This window comes from Artibeus jamaicensis, unplaced genomic scaffold, assembly GCF_021234435.1.
Source record: "Artibeus jamaicensis isolate MK-2021 breed Jamaican fruit bat unplaced genomic scaffold, CSHL_Jam_final contig_490, whole genome shotgun sequence".
Classification (NCBI taxonomy): domain Eukaryota; kingdom Metazoa; phylum Chordata; class Mammalia; order Chiroptera; family Phyllostomidae; genus Artibeus; species Artibeus jamaicensis.
The window spans coordinates 13,152,988-13,173,853 of NW_026521861.1; the positions used below are offsets into that span (position 1 = coordinate 13,152,988).

Here is a 20,866-nt window from a genome sequence, read left to right on the forward strand (position 1 = left end):
TGGCAGGGGCCCCCCTCACTAAATGACACGTTAAGCGTAATTACTGGTAGACATTGTAAATAAACAGGATTGGAAGTGAAAATTGTACCAAGTGCATAAGACACAATCTGACACATTGGAAGTGGCAGCCTTAATTGAGAGTTTCTTTGACTGCTCAAGATCATTTCAACTGCATTTCTCAGACGACAGTGATTATAACTGTGGAGACAGACGGCATAATGGTATCAGCACTGCTGACAGAGCAGTGAATTAAATTGTATCTGCTGTTGTGTGGAAGCCTTGATGAGAGGTACAGATGCCTTAGTGGTCTTACCATTATAACACAATGGTCATGTTGTCATCAACCTTTCTGGCTCCAATTGAAAAGAAATGATTGTGTGTTGACGCTCTCCCCCTCCCCCCTCCACGCCACCCCCCTTCCCCTCTTCTATCTCTGGTTCTGAATAGAACCAATTTTCAGAGAGCTATGAAATCACGCAATAGGTCCTAAAATGCAGCTGCTTGGCATACAAACGGGTCCCCATTAAACTGGAATCACACACAATATGTGTTTATGCCAGAAGAACAAATAGAAGCTGAACACAGACCAAGTTTATTCACACACACAAAGCCCGTGTAGCTCTTCATCAATATAATTGCCTTTTATATTGTAGTTTAAATAATAGGCTCTATTATTTCCTTAAAATCCTAATATTCCTGGCACTTTATCACTATATTTACAAGGTAGGTTCTTCAAAAATGTGAAGGAAAAGAGAAAAGAAACCTATACAATTTTTACAACATCAAATGTGACTTTGAATTTTTAGCCTTAACTACTTGACACCTTCTGCCACAATCCGGTATTTCCACTATCATAACAAAAACATAAACACTCTGCATTTTTTCGTAGGAATTTGACTTTTTATTCGATAACATTCTTGCTCATGGGAAAGTAAGAAAAATGATTCCACAGTACTAAGGTTTAAGCCTAGCAGGAGAAGCAAAAAACCCCCACTTATTTTTCTAAACATTTTGTAAAAAGCTTCCCTATAATTTAACCTGGGAAACCTAGGCAGGCAGCCCCAGCCCACATTTTCTCCAATTCTGATATGGAACACCCCATCATGTAAGATTTCTATTTCTTCCTCTAGGTGGGAACAGTAGCAATTAAAAATCGGGCTTTCGTTTTTAGTAAAGATTAAATTACCCCAGCTCTGGCTGGTGTGGCTCAGAGGACTGAGTGCTGGTCTGCAAGCCAGAGTCACTGGTTCGATTCCCAGTCGGGGCACATGCCTGGGTTTTTGGCCAGGTCCCTGGTTAGGGGCGTGCGAGAGACAACCACACATTCGATGCTTCTCTCCCTCTCTTCCCCTCTCTCTAAAAATAAATAAATAAAATCTTTTTTAAAATTACCCCAATGTTAAATTGGTAGCATAGAACCCTACTCACCAACTTCCTAGCCTCAAAATGGAAGAGCATATTTCAAAGGGCATTTTTATATCTTAAAGAAGCGTGACCTCATTTCCAACCCCGAAAGTCGGGTCACGTGACATGAAACAGAATTTTTGAAATAGACAAATATATTTGTATCTTCCCAAGGAAAAATGCTTTTAAAACCCTTGAATTGCTCAGTTAGTGATTTTCACATGGTCCTGAACTCGGGCGTGTCCCACGATACCCACAATCCGTGACCAGTGCATCTGCAACACCTCTAACTCGGATACCATGAAGGTTTAAAGCAAGAAAAAAGACGAGCTTTAAATGAAATGACCCTGTTAGTGCAGTTATGTCTTTAACCATCCTAGTATTTCAGAACGCCACACCGAAATAGTTACAAATAAAATAATCAGACGGCTGGAATCAGTTTTGAAACAGTGTAGGGCCCGGGTGTGTGGGTGTGTGGAGGTGCAGAAGGGGACACTGGCCTTGAGCTGGTGCCTGCTGAAGCTGTCTGCTGGGTACGAGACGGCCATTACACCGTCTTCTCACTTTCGTATAAGCTTGAAACTTTCCATAATGGAAGTTTTTTAATGACTCTGACGATGCCAAAGTATGACCTAAAATTATACCAATTATTGCCTCCATCAGTCGAGTGGAAACAGCGAAGTTTGTCTCTCCCTTTCGGTGACCCCAAAACACTCTCACACACTTGACATCATAGAATGCAACGCACTGTAAGTAGGGTGACTGGGCTGTTGTTGTTTGTTTGTTTTGGTCTTCTGTGGACTGTGAGCATTAGAGCGGAGACTTGGTTTCACTCACGTCTGAATCTCTTGCGCTCAGCACACTGCCACACACAACGCTGGTCGTCATGTCTGAGTTTGTGTGAGTGACTGGGAAAATATGTATGTCGGGCTAAGTCCTCCGTGAACACCTTTTTGTCCTCTGTCCCGGAGTATCGCTTAGGAAACCGGCACTGTCACCATTCACCGAGCCAGCTCTGGATGGGCCGTGTGCTAGATCCCTCACCTGTGCTCTCCCACCCCTCACGGCCCTCCCGGGAGGTGGGTGTCTTCACGGTGACTCTGTATCTCAGAACACAGAGGCCCAGAGGAGTTAGGTAACGTTCCCCAAATGAGAGCTCTCACTGGTAAAGCCCAGCCAAACCATTTCTAGGTGACCCCAATGTCCACATCCTCTTCTAGTCTGTCACATTTAAAGGTGATACCACCCGTGATGGTGTTTCCTGAGCAGAAACACCTCTCCATCCAGCCAACTCTCGGCAATGCTTCAAGGCCAGGACGCCTCTAAAGAGTGCGTGGTGAACATATCAGAAGTCCTTCTGCAACACCAGGTTACAGAGAAAGGTTTTCCTCATAGTGAGAAAACAGCCATGAAAACTGGCAGGTATGGGAACACTGGTGCGCCCACACCAAGCAAAGGGTCGAACGCTGTGGTGTACAGACCTCGGAGGGCTTTCTCCACTTCCACGTTCACAGGAGTCCTGTCTTTCCAGGGAGCTCGGCTCTGCTGGGTAGTGGTTTTTGTGCAGAAACACAGGGGAAAGGCTCAGGAGGACCTGGGAGAGAGCCAAGAATGGCATGGAACTACCTGGTGGGCAGACGCAGGTTTACAGCTGTAATATCCTTTGAGTGAATAAAACCATTGTAATAATCACAGCCCGTGTATCTTTTTCCATGCAAATAACTGGAAGCCTACTTTTGCCCACCCCGGTATGGGCAAAACCAGCTGGGAAAGCATGCTCTTCCCGGTAGGTAAACATTATGGGGAGGCCAACTTCAACTCAGCATGAAAAGATCCTTTCCCAGAGAGCCATCCAAAGGTGGAGACTGGTGTCTAGAAACTAACTCACGAAAGGCAAGCAATATGACCTCCATACTGGCGGGGCGTCAAGAGCTGGACGGCGCAGTAAATGCGATGGAGGCAGCAGCAACCAACGTAGCGCTAACAGTAATGCCAGGCGCTGTGTTCATCAGCACTTTTCACGTGGGTTACCTCATTTAGTCCTCGAACAGCCCACAAATCAGGGGCACTCACCCCGACTTTCCTACTGCAGGCATTGCTCAGGGTCGCCTGGACTCACACTGAATGGTGCTTTTCACAGCCGATGTAACTGCCTCACTCCCTTCCAAAGCTGACAGTCTGCCCTGTGTTCGAAGGTTGTGAACCACAGATAGAATTCTTTAAAAAATACTTAAAGCTTTCTTAGTCCCCACTAAGGAAGCCCCACTAGAACTGCTCCCACGGCACACAGTGTGCCCATCCACTGTCACTAAGGAATGTGGCATGGTGACCAGTCCCAATGTGGATGTGCCACCCTCTCAGATGCGACTCCGTTGTCAGCACAAGTGTGAGGACATCCTGTGGCTTCTGCCCTGGGGACGGAGAAGATGCCACTCGACTGTAATTCCTACATTCACAAACAGGAGACACTTCCGTCGCCGCAACATGTCGGCCTCCAAAGATAGGTAACATCGACTGTGTTCCCCTTTGATTTCCTTCATCACAGTCAGACACGTGAAGTAAAGTGGCTATTGAAATTTAACAAAAACGCTTTACTTTTATAGCGGTTTACCTTAAACAAGAATAAAATCTTTTGTTGTGTAGTTACCAAGTGAGTACTTTATGATATAATCAAACAGCCTGACTAATATATAGCATGTGCAGACCAGGGCAGAAAGACCCCGCTTCCAAGGGAGTGGGTCACTTTCCCTGCTAAGGGTCTGGCCCTTTTCCCATGACACAGTTCCTTGTGATCCTTCTGTTATCAGATATGTCCTATCTTAGGAGACAGAGTATCAACCAACTTATATCACATAAAAAATGCACAGCAAAAATTTAGAAAACGTATTACAACTTTTACAAGACTGTAACTTTCCTTGGTAAGAGGGCTATTTCAAACATTCAAACTTTAAAAACTGTGTACATTCTATGAACCTGGAGTTCCTTTTTTATAAATTAAGGAACTAAGCAGACCACTATAAAGATGTATATAACAATACTTGCCATGGCATTATTTATAATAACTAAAACCCAGAAATAACCCATCTATCAGTGAAGAAACACTGAGACAAATGATGGCACTATCACATAACAGAATATGATGGGCAACGATGAGAACTAATACATATCCCTGCTGACAAAGACGACCATAACATATTGTTCACCGAAAAAAGCTGCAAAACTAAGTGCAAGGTATGACTGTATTTTTTTTGTAGACACACATATTACAGATGAAAGACCAGGAAAGAAAGACTATAACATACTAACATCGACTTTGCTCAGAAAGTCAAGATAATGAGTAATTTTTGTTCTCTTTTCACTGTTCTGCATAATCAAATCTTGTATAGCAAGTACAAACTGTCTTTTACAATAACACACTCATAAAACAATAATGCTCATTTCATTTTTTAAAAAATGATGGTAGCCGCCCTGGCTGGTGTAGCTCAGTGGATTGAGCGCGGGCCTGTGAACCAGACAATCGCGGTTCGATTCCCAGTCAGGGCACATGCCTAGGTTGCAGACCAGTTCCCTGCAGGCCAGTTCCCAGCAGGGGATGCACGAAAGGCAACCATACATTGATGTTTCTCTCACTCTCTCCTTCCCTTCCCCTCTAAAGATAAATAAATAAAATATTTTTTAAAAAAATGATGGTAATACCAGCATATCTGGGGGACAAAGGAGAAGACAATTCTTGCTATCTTGCATGCCCGATGCATCAGTAACTAAAAAGAGGGGACACGTCTACCCACAGAACCCCAACACGCAACTTTGTGTGTTACAACATCCCCTGAAATGCTTACGTACTTTTCTGAAATTCCTCCAATTTTCTAACAGCTTCATCTCGCTCTTGCCTGATTCTGTCACACTGAAAAGAGAAAAAATGAAAATACTGAGTTTGTATCATACGTTCGGAAGATAAGAAAGAGCAAACTTACAAACGATGGCAATATTATGAAAGAAAATAAAAATTTAAACATCTTTGAAAAAGCATTCTTGATCTCAGGTGTTTGTACTGCTCCCCCAGCCTGGTATTGGTCCCATTGGATCTGACCAATTTTCTCAGACCTTCTAAGATAATTAATGAGTCACCTTACTGCTCATTCTCTCCTCAGTAACAGACCCATTTACCATCCTTAAGGTAAAATAGATTCATTCTTTAAGACAATATGTGTGACCCCTTTTAAGTAGGTATTTTGCAAATACAGCGAACACCCCACTCATCCACAGGTCAAATTCCCCGAGACTGGATGATTTCAAATGTCTGGAACACTGCCTGGTGCACAACTGGCAGTGACCACGACAAGAAGTGACCACGACAGGAAGACGCGGTGCTGGCACAAGCTCCACGCACTCTCTTACTCAAGGAAAAAAGCAAAAACATCCTCGTATCCATACAGTTCTAAATAAAAGAAGGTAGCAATTTAAAAGGAAAGAAGATGAAATACTCTGCAATAAGCAGGTATCCTTTACATAAACGGCTTTTTCATTTTAAAAGGTGGGGGGACTCACCAAAAAAGACTTTTGGAGGTAGGACCATACAAGGCAGAAAATAACTATTCACGCATGAGGACTTTTTAGGATATCTGGTGTGGAGACAAGTTTTACTGCTGCAACAGACCCCGAAGGTATTAATGAATTTTTTAAAAGCCTAATGTGCATTACGAGAACTGAATTCAATTTACCCTGAATTTCACAAAATGGGAAAGTATAACACTTTCAGAAAGAGTTTTCATCCAAATGTCTAAAACTTTAAAAGGTGATTCTAGCTATTAGAGTGGTCATTAAAATCTTAATTTTGTAGAATACTATACTAAGAGGACCCTCTGAAGAAAACACAACTTTAAATTGTATTTTAATCTGACTATGCTAGATAAATATATTGAGATTTCATGCCTTTGGATATTTTTAACTTTCTATGGCTAAAAAATGATGATGCCATGGATGATTTGAAAAACCCAAATTAAAAGAGTGACATATTCTCATCTGATAGACCGGCAAAACCTGAGACAGTCTGATATCAGGAATGGGTAACCCCCAACTGCTGGTGGGTGTCAAGGGGCATAAGTACTTTGAAAATAAACCATCGAAACGGAAAGTGCACGCACCCTACGTGTGACTCAGAGGTTCTACTTCCATTACTGGAATCTCTAGTGATGTGCACAAAATGATCTAGACAAATATGTTCGGCACCTGTCGTAACAACAAGTCATGGCACAGTCATGAAATGCACTGTAAAACAGCAGTGGAAAATGACCTAGAGCTCTGTGTATCAACACAGGTAAACCTCAAAACCACCATGTTTAGTAAAAAGAGTTGTAGAATGTACACCAAATGATATCTTAACACACATTAGACCTACTTACATTGTAAGTGTATATTTCATGACACATGTGGCATATATAAAATACAGGGACACGAAATAGAAGGACATACACACAGAGTTTATGAGAAAAGACAGGGGGAAGGGAGCTATGATTCAGTGACAGGTGATATTCAACAATTTTTTTCTACAGTATTCTTTTTTATTTTCAAATTTCAAAAAAAAATGACTTAATTTTGCTTATCTCTTATATTACTTTCCGCCCTTTTCTGTGCTTTGAAATATTTTTAGAAGAAAGGAAAAGTTAAGAAGCAAACGGTTCAGTTTTCTTCTCCAGTCTCTCAAGAACTTGACCTTTACGAAACCACATGGGTAAACCCATTCTGCCTCTAGCATGTGAAACAAGTGCACGGTTGCTTAACTTAGCAAAGCTGTTTACTGCACGCTGACTTACACCACCCACGAGAGGGGTCAGGCGGGGGCCATATCACAAAGCAGAAGACAAGCAGCAGTCCCCCCTTACCCATGGGGGACACACACCAAGACCCCCCAGTGAATGCCTCAAACTGCTGATATTATATAGTAATGAACCCTATATAAATTGTGTTCTTTCCTACACATTGATACCTGTGGTAACGTTTCATTTAAAAATCAGGCACAGTTAGAGATTAATGATAATAATAAAATAGAACTATAATAATATACTGTAGTAAAAGTTATATTAATGTACTGTGTATCTCCACCTGACTTCCCCCAGCTCAAAATCTCTCATGACCCATCCGATAAATGAGAAAACCGCTAAGCAACTAACGTGTGGGTAGCATACCTGGGACACACATGGCAGACAAAGGGCCGACTCACACCCCAGGCCGGATGGAGCAGGACATGGGAAGACTGCATTGCGCTACTCAGCATGGTACACAATTTAAAAGCTAGGACTTGTTTACTTCTGAAAGTTTCCACTTCATATTTGAAGGCCTTGGTTGGCGGTGGGTAACTAAAACTGTGTATAAGGGGGGGGCTGCTGCATTTTTTTTACTGAGGCTTTCTTGTGAAAATCCATCCTCTGTAAAAAAAAAATGTTTAATATAGTTTCTAGTTTCAACTTAACAAATTAACTGCATGTATTTTGGGGGGTGTTTAAAATTCTAAAAACCAGAGCTGGATTCTCAAATAAGCTTCGTTACATCCTGCAGTGTGTAGTACACTTACGTTCGCAACGTCATTTATGACGCTGCTGGCCAGCTGTCTCGGGAATATTCCCCTTGTTTTCTAGAATGTGGCTTCTGTCTGCTCTGCATTTCCCCACCAGCCTGCCAGTCTGCTCACCCCTCCTCCAACAATGCACAGTAAAACACAGAAAGAAACGTTATTTGTGATTAGACTCCTGAGTTAGGGTTGCCCAATAAAATGTATCTGGTGTTTTCTTTCAGATTAATTTCATGTTTCCACTGTCTGGCATTTCTGAAAGGTACAAGATGTCCTGTGAAAAACTGTCTTTATCTAAGAGCTGGGTGCTGGGGAGTGTTGCTCCTTATTTAATGTCACTTGGATTCTTCTATAACCCTCTCAAAGCCTCACCTGAAAGAATTAGAGGTTAATTTCACTCTCACTTAAATCAAGTAGCTAGAGTTGTCCGAGACTTTAGCAGACAAAGAAGTGAAATGAGCATTCTTAAACAGGATGGTACTCTGTCTACTTAGACCTGAAAAAGGCCACCAACTGACATCGCCCATAAGCCACCAACGCAGCTACCATTTACTTGGTCAACCACACACGAAAACTAGGTAGGTTTACACCAATCCCTGCAAACAAAGATTTTATACCCATGTTCTCTGCTCTTAAGATGCTGGGAGACAGGCTTTGGTTAGTAACAGGTCTCCACATCACAGTGCCATTCTAACAGGCAAGTAACGGGTTTCTGCAGTCTAGCTGTGTGCCTCTCCACCACCCCGGAGTCACTGCCCGCTGATTGAGAAGCTGCCTCCCAACCCCAGCTGTGTTCTATCAGGGGTCTTCGTGTTGCCTGGCTTGCTATTTTCTGCAACCACATTATGGTAGAACTGGCAGCCATAGAATTCACCATCTGCTATGATTACTGAGAGGGGTGTGTGCCTGGGGGGAGGGATCTCACATGCAGCAAAGGCAGCTTATTCTCACCCAGAGCTGAACAAAATATGAAGGATGGATCATTTACTAAGCAAAAATCCAAACATCCACTTATTCCATCAATTCAAGTGAACTCACACAAAAATACCTTGTTATCTTGCTTTCATTCTAGCCGCAGAGAGAATTCAGCAAGGGTTCTGGGCCTTTTTGGAAGAATGTTGCACCTTTAGGTCCCACAGAAGCCCCTCACCCACCCTACCCCTTCCCCTACCCTGATCACACAGCTGCACTATTTGTAGCAATGGCTTCTTTTTGTCTGAGAATTGCTCATGAAGACTCCGCAATAGCAACAGATGTTCATGGGCCCACATCACTTAATTACAAGGCCCCGTGAATTACAAGGCCCCGTGATTCTCTGTAGCTCAAGGCTGGGGTAGAACCCCGCAGCACACGCACTGGCTGGTTTCAGCAAGCTGGATAACACTGTGTCTGTTCTAGCGCCTCTGTTTTGGCTCTTTATGAAGTGGTGAGTTGAGCAGAGGTTGGCCTTGCTGGTTCTGAAAGCTCTTAATATTAGAAACCCTGGCTACTCTCCAGATCTCTTTCTTGAGCCTCACCCAGGCAGATGCCTGGCCTCCAAAACTAAACCAGCATTTCAAAGCACTGACAGACTGATTCTCAGAGGAAAGTCTTTCCATTGCAAACTGGCATCACCCCTTCCCCCACCAACACGGACAGCTCTGATCTTTCTCCCACATTTATCATCCAACTTACTGTTTACAGGAAAGCATCTGCTTAACAGGGCTCAGCAGAACTACGGATAACTCATGTAGATCCTAAGAGATCTTTATATTTTGCTATGAGTCTATTTTATCCCAGCGTTCTGAATTGTGTCTAACTTCTACTAACACCAACATTCATGGGTATCTCTCCGGTGTGCAAAGCAGGGGGGTAGCCTGCCAGCCTGTGGAAAGGCCGGTCTCGGGCCCAAGCAGCCCGCACACATACCACACACACACACACAACACCAACAGAGTAGACAACCTGTCTGAATTAGGCTTCTAAGCAGATTGCTACTATAATCACCGAGTGCCTCTATCTCCTCCCTGGAGCCTTCAACAAATTATTTGTACAGCACTGACAGGTGCTAAGGCTCTGCGCTATGCACTGGGGGAAATACACGGGAAACGTGATAAACGACGTGCTCTCACAAAACACATGACTTACGAAAAGGATTAATGAACGAAACAAGCAGTTTCCAAGGGAGAAACGCTGCTTTGTGGGGACACACAGCAGAGGCTGTGACCAGCCTGGGGAGGCCACCGCCTCACAGGATTCTGACTTATTTGCCTTGAAGTTCATTCTTTTTATGTCCAGTTACAATATTTAAAATGCTAAACATGCAAAGTACCAAAACTGTGCGTTTCTACCTTTTAGAATCTTTGGCGATGTACCTGAAGGCCATCAAATCATTGTTAATACTGACTACCAGATTGTCCCACCTATGTAAGTTTGGCTAGAACTCGGCTGCACTTATCTCCCTTGAAGAACACACGTTAAAAATCATTCCCACCAGGATGGAATTCCTTTCGCTCCCTCTTTTGGTGGCGTGTTTTCTTCCAATGCAGAGTTCTTTCCCTCCAATTTTCACAGGCAATGAAACAGTAGCTGCCTCTGAAGCTGCCTCGCAGCCTTCTCCCAATTCTAGGTGTTGTGTGTTACAAGAAAACACACGTCATCAGAACAGAGACCCCTGCTCTTTGTTTCTGGATAGATTGCTGCTAATAAGAGACTCATTTTCACTTTCAAACTGCTAAGTAATTACTTTTTCTCTGGCACAACCACTTGCCACTCTGTTCTAAAGAAACCGCATGTATGTGGATGTATTATGCATGAACGGTTAGCATAATGGGTGCATAGCGTGGTCTTGAAAGTGGCTTCTTTATTGATTTTTTTTTTAAATAAAATACTTGGGGACCTTCACCTCTGAGATTTACACAAGAGGAAGAAATTTTAACAATAGACAACCGAGCCAAGATGCAAACCGTATCATACACCCTGCTTCTCGAAACGTAAGTCCGCCTCATTCCCTCTTCATTCATTGTTCCTGGCTCGCTGACGGGCGGCCGGCGCACGGGGACAGAAGCCCACCCCAGCGACGTCTAATCCGCCACTTAAACATTTATTCATCTCAAAACTCGATCTTGGTTCATAACATTACACACAAATACTGACTGTTTAAAGGCAGACATTCTTCTATTACAGTCTCCTTCTTTTTACACTCTGCACACATCCCCTCCACCCTCCCAAAGTTGAAAACTATTCCATTAAAAGCTCCGTGAGGCTTTGCCCCCCATTAAAAAAAAAAAGAAATTATGACCAAGATCCCGAATGAGTCACAGGAGAATGCCCTTCAACTGCAGAAGCAACACTAACATTGGAATATGATGACTGCTTCCCAAGCAAAGTAAAAGGTTTTATTTTGTTGATTCCAAAATAAACAGTCCCCCATTTTCTCATACTCCCCAAAAAACAGATTGGGATGGGTTGCTGCCTTCAATGTGCTAGACTTTCTTACTTTTTTAACATACTGTTGTTAATGTTATTTAGAAATTGGCAAAAAAGAATAACAAAAAGTAGCACCTTTCCACAATCTCCACTTACCTCGATGTTTAAAAAAACTGAAGCTTTTACATTTTAATCCAACCCACACAACTTGAACCCCGTATATTTTGATAATGAACTTTTGTTGATAAAATGTGATAAGTACCTAAGAAATATACAGACATTTTATTACAAAGATGCAAACAATTAATTCTCCATTAAGTGACATTTAAACCAAGCACTAAGAACTACTAACAAGGGTGTCAAACTCATTTCACAAGGGGCCACATCAGCCTCACAGTTGCCTTCAAAGGGCTGAATGTAACTTGAGGACTGTGTCAGTGTAACTGCTCCTTAATAGTGAAGTGAGAGCTTGGCTGCCGCTGGGTAGAAACAAGGTGCGGAGCCGGATGAAACAAGGTGCGGAGCCGGATCAAACAAGATGCGGAGCTGGATGACACAAGGTGGAGGCCGGATTCGGCCCGTGGCCCTTGTGTTTGCCACCTGTGTACCAAGAGTTTGTCACATGGAATGGAGTAGGAACTTTGTTTTTTTGTGCTTTTCCCATCCCACCCCGAATTCTAGGTGATCACTGATATCATCACAATTTACTACAGTTATTTGCCAACTTACTTATTCCCTCATTTCAGTGGTTTTACTCAAGAGTGGGACCTTCGTGTGTATTTCTTATGCCCCAGTACTCAGAGGGCATTCAACAAAAAGTTTTCCCTTCAAAAGCTTTCTTTATAAACTCAAAAAGATTCTGGTCATTGATCACACATACGCACACGCGCGTGCGAACTGACCAACATTGTATTTTTCTTGAAAAGGAAAAATGTAAAGGGAAAGACCAGGACAACCTTGGCCATCCTGCTCTTCCCTGTGGAATGCAGCAGGTCAGGAATGAACGCAGCAGGTCAGAGACTATGCCCACACGCGTGCTCACTCGTGAGTTTTTCTGACATCAGGAGGATTCCATAGGCAACTTTCGGGTCTTAACTACGAACTGATAGACAAATGACACAGAAACATGCAGAGTCTGTGGAATTAAATTCATGCGGACAATCCATAAGCTAACAACAAAGAATTGTGAATAAGACCAAGACCTTTACGGAAAAAGAGTTAATTAGCTCCCATAAGTTTACCTGCTTCAAAGAGACCACCCGTGGTTAGAAGACCCATGTCCGAACCTGGAGTCTGTCACCCTGGGGTCCTGTTCTCTGGGAAATGGAGCGGACCCAGGATTGTGTGAAGCACCAGACAAGGAAGGGAGAGAAGTGGATGAACATGACTCTCAGTAACTTCCAAATGAACACCACCCGTTAAGCAAATGCCTGCTCTGCAGAGGTGCCTGTCCTACCACATGTCTCAACAGAGGAGACTCCACACAGGGCTTAAGCACACACACCTTACCCAAAGGAATCGCTCCCACCGATAAGGCTGGTGTCCTGGCAACCAAGATAGTCAGACTTCACATGGACTTCGGTCCCTTCCACTCGTGCAAAATCTCCTCACATCATATTAACTATGGCAAATGGAGTCTTACTTTAGATTCCTATCCTCGATTGACTTAGCTGCGCGCTGGTGTGGGGCCATGAGGTAAGAATGGCCATGGACCTGTGTTTGCTGATGGGGCGTAGAGAAAGCTCACCTAGCCAGGCACAAGAAGGGCTTTGCCAGACAAAATGGTGTTCTCCACTGACCACCTCCAAAACTAAAGCTGCTTTTACGCCTTCTCTGCTGTCTACAAAGGCTTCCATTATGTGTTGCCCTCCTTTGTAATAAAGCCCTCCTTTGGGGGGAAAAATCTTCAGTAATAAGCCCACTAATCTTTTAACAGGAGATAAACCGAGGGCGCTGAACTTAAAACCACTCCAGTTTGTTTTAGGCAACCACACGGCACTCCGTGTTGCTTTCATTTCCTTTCTCCCCACTGTTAATAGTTACTTCTAAAGAATTAGAACAGAAGCAAAGCAATAATGCACGCAGATGTTATGAACATACTAGGTCATACTCTGTGTAAAAAACATGTAAACAGTTAATGGGCTAAGATAATTTATAACCCTTCTTTTGCAGAATGCATTTCACCTGTAATTCCACCCACATAACAGACGGTTCGCTCAAAACCTCGCTGCAGAAGGTGGCTCCCAGTAAAACCACCACCACCAACAGGTGTTTGCAAAACACCTGCTATGTTTAGGGCAACGCCAGGTCTACTGGCAAGGCAAGAATTACAGAAAAAGAACCCAAGGTTCTTCTTCCTCTTACGCTGTTCACTTTCCTCTGTGCCCTTCCTTCTCTGCCATATGAAAGCACTTGTTTGCTTTCTCTCCTCCTGTCTTTGAGGCCAAGTCAGAGTTCTCCTGCATTAACCCTGCCCACTGGTTCTGCTCCTCCCCTTTTGGGCCAGGAACACCCAAGGAACAGAGACTCAGTCGACTGATAACTTCTGGGCTTTTGCTCCGAGAGCTGGGAGATAGTTGGGTATCTTAGAAAAAGAGGTTCAAGCTACCTGGCTCCATCACCCACGAGCTTCAGTTTGAAGTTATAGGGCGCGGGGGACTCGGGATCTCAGCACTAACTCCCCACCCACTGGCATCCTCAGGACTCCCGTGATTTTTGGTGTTTATGGCAACAGAATTAGAAATTTTGTCAAACTATTTTCTGTGGCCTTCTTACCATATTATAAAGACTTTATTCATTTATTTTTAGAGATAGGAGAAAGAAGGGAGAAAAGAGAGGGAGAGAAACATCAACGTGTAGTTGCCTGTCATGTGGCCCCCACTGGGGACCCGGCCCACAACCCAGGCATGTACCCTGACTGCGTAGCAAACCAGTGACTCCCTGGTTCACAGCCCAAGTTCAATCCACTGAGCCACACCAGCCAGGGCACCTTCTTACCATATTAGAGATGCATACACCAGCCACATTCTATCGTGGATATTTTCATCACCCCCACCTACCATTCCCAGCATCACCTGATAAAAGGAAGGGAAGAAACTTAAGATTTCACAGGACCAAGGAGTTATTTACAAATGAGCAAAGAAGCCTCAAAACTGGGTGGAAAATAATGATCTAAAAATCCATGATAATCTGCCCTGGCTGGTGTGGCTCAGTGGATTGAGTGCTGGCATACAAACTAAAGGGTTGCCAGTTTAATTCCTGGTCAGGGCACATGCCTGGGTTGCGGGCCAGGTCCCCAGTGGTGAGGGGGTGAGAGAGGCAACCACACACTGATGTTTCTCTTCCTCTCTTTCTCCCTTCCTTCCCTCTAAAAATAAATAAATAAAATCTTAAAAATAATTTAAAAAATCCATTATAATCTGCTTTCAACTAAAATGATACTGAAATCACGAAGCATACTATATACAGCTGTATAGGTGGCAACTGTGAAATAAGTGAAAAGGCTAAATATGATTCCTGATGGCCCAACAAATGCTCCCAAATACGCCACAAGTTTTACAAATATTTAGCTCTGTACTGATTTTCATTATAGTTCTTATTTCAAAGTCGCAAAGATGAGGTTTCATCATTTACAAAAATGATGGCCACCTTCTTTAATAACCACAAAGGACCTGTTTTATTCATTTTCTACCACGGTTGTTCTGTTTTGAAATATTTGATCTATCAAAGTGGTTTCTAAAAGTAAATTTTGTTTATGCCTACAAACAATAATGAACAGTTCAGCTCTCTCTCCTACTTGTCATGTTCCATTCATTCCCTCTACTTTTTAAAATTTAGCCTTCCCTTCCATTTATATGTGTGTGTGTGTGTGTGTATAGACACACACAAGTATTCACAAATCTTAAATAAACACGTTCAGAGACAAAAAGGTAAATAGGGGGTCAATGTAAGTAGATTTCAATTACTTAACAGTTTAAAAATAAAACATCCAGAGTCCCTAAAAATCTTCACCAGGCTTCCCCATCTTCGCACTGGTTATTTTTAAACTTCCAGCATATTATTTATACTCTTAGAGGAAGTACACACACGAAAGGCTTATGGAGGCGTTTGGGCTAACCGCAATGGCCACTTCCAAACAGACCTCTCCAGAACCCAGTGTGTCTAAATCCCTGAAGCAAAGCCTTAGGCCTTCAATACCATCACTAGGATCCCAGATCAGACTCTTGGGGAAAAGTACAATTCTTGGGGGCTTCAGGTACTTGACCTGGCACCTCGCCGCACATTTAGCTGTGTAGTTCACCTCCCGGGGCAGCGCCCACTGTGGCCTGCCTGCTATTCTTTACCATCTGGAGCCTGGAGTTGATATAAGCTTGAACTACACAAGCAGAAGGAAAAAAAAAAAACCCTCTCATTCCCATTTAACTGAAATTGGTGGCAGAACAATGCACCACGCTATCTAGGCTTTATACACTAGAAAGGAAAGAAAAGGTCAAGTACAAACCTTCTCCTTTGTTTTCTGGTTCTCTGCTCTAAGGTCTTCATATTCGCCTATGGCTAAAAGAGAAAAAAAAGAAAGAAAGAAAGCAACGTTATAACACAATCAAAAGTTTACTGTAGAAAAACCTGGGAACTCAACTAAACCCTACTGTCTATTTTCTGGGTTGGGGGTGGGTGCAGAGGAGGCCACACACAGGAGGAAGGCTTCTACTTTTAAGAGGAAGGAAGGAAAAGAGACCACAGCAGATGTGAGTCCACCAGGCCGAATTTCGGTTCTCCCTGGGCCATTAGGAAGACCTAGGAGTCAAAAATGACCTATGACAAGTCACTTCTCTTTGATACTCGGGACTTGGTCCTGGCAGGTGGGTGTTCCCTGAAGTCCCTTCCAGCACTATGAGTCTGTGGTGCTGTAACCAGAGGTTTATTTCATAAATCAGCTGCCAGAACATGAAGCAGGCACACACACTCAACTCACAGTCACACCTCTGCTTCATCCACAGAGCAGAAAGTTCACACCATGAGCATCAGCTCAGAACAACACTTTCAGGCACTGCAAGATCATCGTTCACCAAGCCCTGGGCAGACACCAGCCCGGTTCATTTCACTAGGTTGGAAAAATATTTGAATTATTTGGAAATACTTCCAACTCTATGGGGAGAACAGCAGTTTTTAACTTAAAACCCTCTACTGCCAGAAAAAAAAGTAACCTGAACCCCCACATTCATCTTTCAGCCAAAGCACCATTTTTAGATACCCTTACAGTCGAGAATGGTACATTTAGAGTACACGAGAGACGGGAGGGAGGGAGAGAATGGCCTGGGTTGACGGTCAGCACGGGGCCAAGGGTGGGCCTCGCCGCAGAGCCGCAGCCCATTCCCAGAGCAGCCCTGTGACCGCTGCCAGACACCAGAACGCCGCCGGGTGGGAATTTTATACTTTTACTTCCCAAAACTGTAATTGGGTTTATCTACAAAAAGGTTTTCCTAAAAAAAATAATAATAATAAAAAAAAAGACAAATTGAACTGCCCATTTCTATGAATAAAAGATAGAAACCAAAAACTCTGAAACCAGAGGCTTCAAGAACATCCCAGATAGCCAGTCACTAGTTCTAGAGGTGCAGGATTTTGACCACGGATCAGAGAGAGCCCCAGAAACAGACAATTCACATGGCAAAACGCGTGTTCTAGTTCCTCCGATCGGGACCCGAAGAGGTTAGAACCACTACTGAGATGGCAGGACCAACATCTTAAAATCCAGTTCAAATGAACAAATATTTATGGGATTACACCACCAAGGCCTAGAAGTTCTGTTAGCACTTCCATGACCATCTACATGAGAACTAATGGGCAATTTTACTGAAGCCACGCCCAAAAAGAATCCTTGAAAATTAGCCCTAAAAAAAAAAAGGAAACTAGCCCTAAAAACGGCTGAATGTATACATGTAATAATACAGCTCTTCAAAAAATAATTACATTTTCAACAGAAAAGATTGGATTCACCACAGAACGCAGCTCTCTGCACACCAGCTCCTCACCAGCCTTCACCACACGAACCCCTACCAGTGCTTTGAAAAATAAATATATACTTTATTGAGAGACTTTGCATTAATTTACTTGACATTTAAAAGTTCTTACAGATGAGGTTGAAGATCAAAAGTGATTTGCCTCTCTCTAGTCTCAATGACCTACTCTATAGATGTACAAAGCAAACAAGAAAGGCTTATAAAACCATGGTCTCATATTGACATTAAGAAAATTTTTTCTATCTGCAGCCGTTTTTAAAATACCAATACTACCCTTCCATTGTATTGCCGACAGAATCCCGATGGAACACTGTGGATCCCCAGTTACTGGGTCGTTCTGGGCAGCACTCATTAAGAACCCTTCACCTATTGATCTTCGTGGAAATCAAAGAACAGATGATTTGCTGTGATTATTCCCGAGTTAAAAAATAATAATAAAGTCAAACACAGGGAAAGGAAATGGAAAGGGGAGGTAGAAATTCAACCTCTTGGTGGTGGGAAGGGGGCACTTGGAAACAGGGCATAAAAGGAATGAAACACAGTCACTAATGTTTCCATTTCTTTGAAGTTAGAAACCAAGCTCACTGCTTTCAATAATATTCACGCACACAGACACGCCATAGTGATTACATATGTAACCATCCTTGGCAAAAACTGAAGTGCCCTGCATTATTCAGCTCCTTTTTTTGAAATCGAAACTAAAGGGTCACAGAGAAAAGCCTTCTACTGTTCTAGAACTGGCTCTCCCTTTGAAAAGTTTAAGTCAGTTGCGGAGCCCAAGCGACCTGTGAGAGAGACCCTCCAGATCTTGAGCTTGCCAACGCAAAAGGTGCATCTGACCAATTCTCTGCCACAGAAAAAGATGGGCTCTCAGTTTGCAGGTGTAGTTCACGTCACCACGCCACAAGGTCACACAGCACAGCAGTTAAAAAGCATAGTCTAAGCCCAGCCCGAGCACATGGTAGCCAGGGGACCTTGGGCAAACTGACTTATCTGAGTCTCATTTTCTTATCTGGAAAATAGGAACGATAATTATACACATCTCATAGTGTTGCCACTAAGAGTGAGTGAGCTAACATATAAACTATAAGAGTCCTTCAGTGTATTAAGGGTTCAATACAGGTTAGCCATGGGTATTATTACTGATAGAGCAAAGCACATCAAGTCTGCTGCACATGCCAAGATTAGGTTGCTCTCTCATGTCCTCAGTCCGCGGCTTGCTTTTGTCACATGTGGTCTGAAAGATGGCACAGTAGAAAAACCTCTGCAACCCTAGAGAGTTTCCCTCCCTAAATAAAAGAGAAAGGGAGCTACAGATCAACTGCAGCTTGGCAAATAAGCGGAGGCATGCCCCAGAGCTGTGCTTTTCAACCCGGGCTGCACATCTGAATCACCTGGGAAGCTTTTACATCACATAGAAGTCTAGCCCCCCCCCCCAGCCCAAACCCAAGGTTCTGGCTTAACTGGTCCAGGGTTGAGCTTGGGCATCCATAGTTTCTTAGAAGTAACCACCCCAGGTGGTTGCAGCCAAGGAAGGGCCTCACCACCTGAGAGTACAGAATGGAGGAAAAAGAAAGATGTGGAGAACACAAGGAGAACATCAGGCAGGGCACGTGCTTCAAGAATCATGCTGGTTTTCCGTTTTTTAGCTCCTGAATTCCAAGAAAGGGAGCTCTTTCCAGGCAGAAAATCATGAGGGATCCAGCCCAAGAAGCAGCAGAGTGCACATGGTTGTTTCAGAAACACGACAACTAAAGTTAACTACAGGTCGAAAACACCTCTGGCTAGGGGGACAAACAGTCAGTTCACCTGGGGCCTTCCCAGCCTTAGCTCCGAAGAGTTCAGGGTCCCTGGAGACCTCCGTCCCAGGCGGGTGAAGCACCCCATCTCTAGCATTAGCTCCAGACTGGCATTTCCAACCAATGCTTTCTAGATCTGCACTGTCGAATATCATGGCCACTCGCCAAATGACTACATTCAAATCATTTAAAAGTAAATAAAATTTAAAATGCAGTCCTTCAGCAGCATTAGACACACTTCAAGTGCTCAATGGCTACTGGACTGGCCATAAAGTTTGTTTAGTTTTTCTGTACAATGGCTCTAGTAGTGCTTAGTTGTCTTAACTTCATCCAAAATAATTTTGTTATGCTGTATTTTGACAGCTGTCATATCAATGTGCATTTTAAAAATAGCTCATCAAAGTAGTGAATTTTTGTGCAGCCATTTTAGTATGGGAGATGGGAGAAGACAAGCACCATCTTCAGTGTGTAATGCTTTATTATTTCAAGAAAGGTAAAAACGCAACTGAAATGCAAAAATAGGTTTGTGCAGTGTATGGAGAAGGTGCTGTGACTGCCTGAACATTTCAAAAGTGGTTTGCAAAGTTTCTTGGCACTAGTGACATTTTGGCCAAATGATTCTTTGCTATGCGGCTGGCTTATGCATTGGAAGATGTTTAGCAGCACCTCTGGCCTCTACCCCCTAGAAGCCAATAGCAGGAAATAGCTGATACTCTCAAAATATCCAAATCAATACAGTTATTGGTGGAAATGAAATGTCTTTTATTTTATGGGAAAAACCATGAGGGCTTTGCGGCCAACCCAATACAAGTGGTTAGTGGCCACCACAGGGGACAATGGGCATAGGACATTCCTATCACAGGAGGAGGAGCTACTGGACAGCACTGTTCTGGACATTTCGGTCCTCAAACTCAGCACATTGGAGTACGAGCTCATCAGCTCCCATCACCGGACCTCCTACTTCCTGTGTGCAGCATCTCCTTCCCCTGGCGCCATCCCTCACCTGGTCCCCCAGCTGGTTCCTCGGAATCACCCTTGACTCCCCGCCTCCCCCCATCTCCGAAGGATCATCAAAAGGCTCAGAACTCTTCAAATGACTCTCCAGTCTGCCCTTTCTCTACAGCCAGCACCTCTGCTCCAATTCAGGCATTTAATGATAGCAAAACCTTCTTGCCCAGCCTCCAGCCTCCCTCTATCCCCAGTTCATTCTTTACAAGGTAGGAAGTTAGCATAGTAACAATGCAACCTGGTCATTTCACTCTTAAAAGCACCCAAAAATGTTAGGACCCTCCTCTCCTTCCCCCAACCCCCCACCGTTAAGCCTGGGAGACCACAATTCGCTCCATCTCTCCTAAAGTCCCAGGCTTCCCTGAACCCTCCAAGAGCTCGAATACCCAGGTGCCTTTAAAATATTTTCCCCCAACGCGTCGGTTGTGGATCTGACCTGCCTCCTGGAGAAAGCTGCCAAATATTGACGACATCAAGCAGGTGCTGAAGCAGGCGCCAGAGGGCCCCCTCAAGGGCATCCTGGGCTACACTGAGCACCAAGTTGTCTCCTGTGATCTTTACAGTGACACCCACTCCTCCACCCTTGATGCTGGGGCTGGCGCTGCCCTCAGTGACTGCTTTGTCAAGCTCATTTCCTGGTATGACAATGAATTTGGCTA

At 43.7% G+C, this 20,866-nt stretch overlaps 1 protein-coding gene across 2 annotated transcripts in view; it reads right to left on the reverse strand.

Moving 5' to 3' along the window:
- Positions 1-20,866, reverse strand: part of SHTN1 (shootin 1) — a 93,395-nt gene that overhangs the window by 63,543 nt on the left and 8,986 nt on the right. For both annotated transcript variants that reach the window (XM_037132847.2, XM_037132846.2), the window contains exons 2-3: positions 15,882-15,934; positions 5,248-5,308 (exon numbers count right to left, since the gene is read on the reverse strand). In XM_037132847.2, the coding sequence (XP_036988742.2) occupies positions 5,248-5,308; positions 15,882-15,934 (114 nt within the window). The remainder of the gene's footprint in view (positions 1-5,247; positions 5,309-15,881; positions 15,935-20,866) is intronic.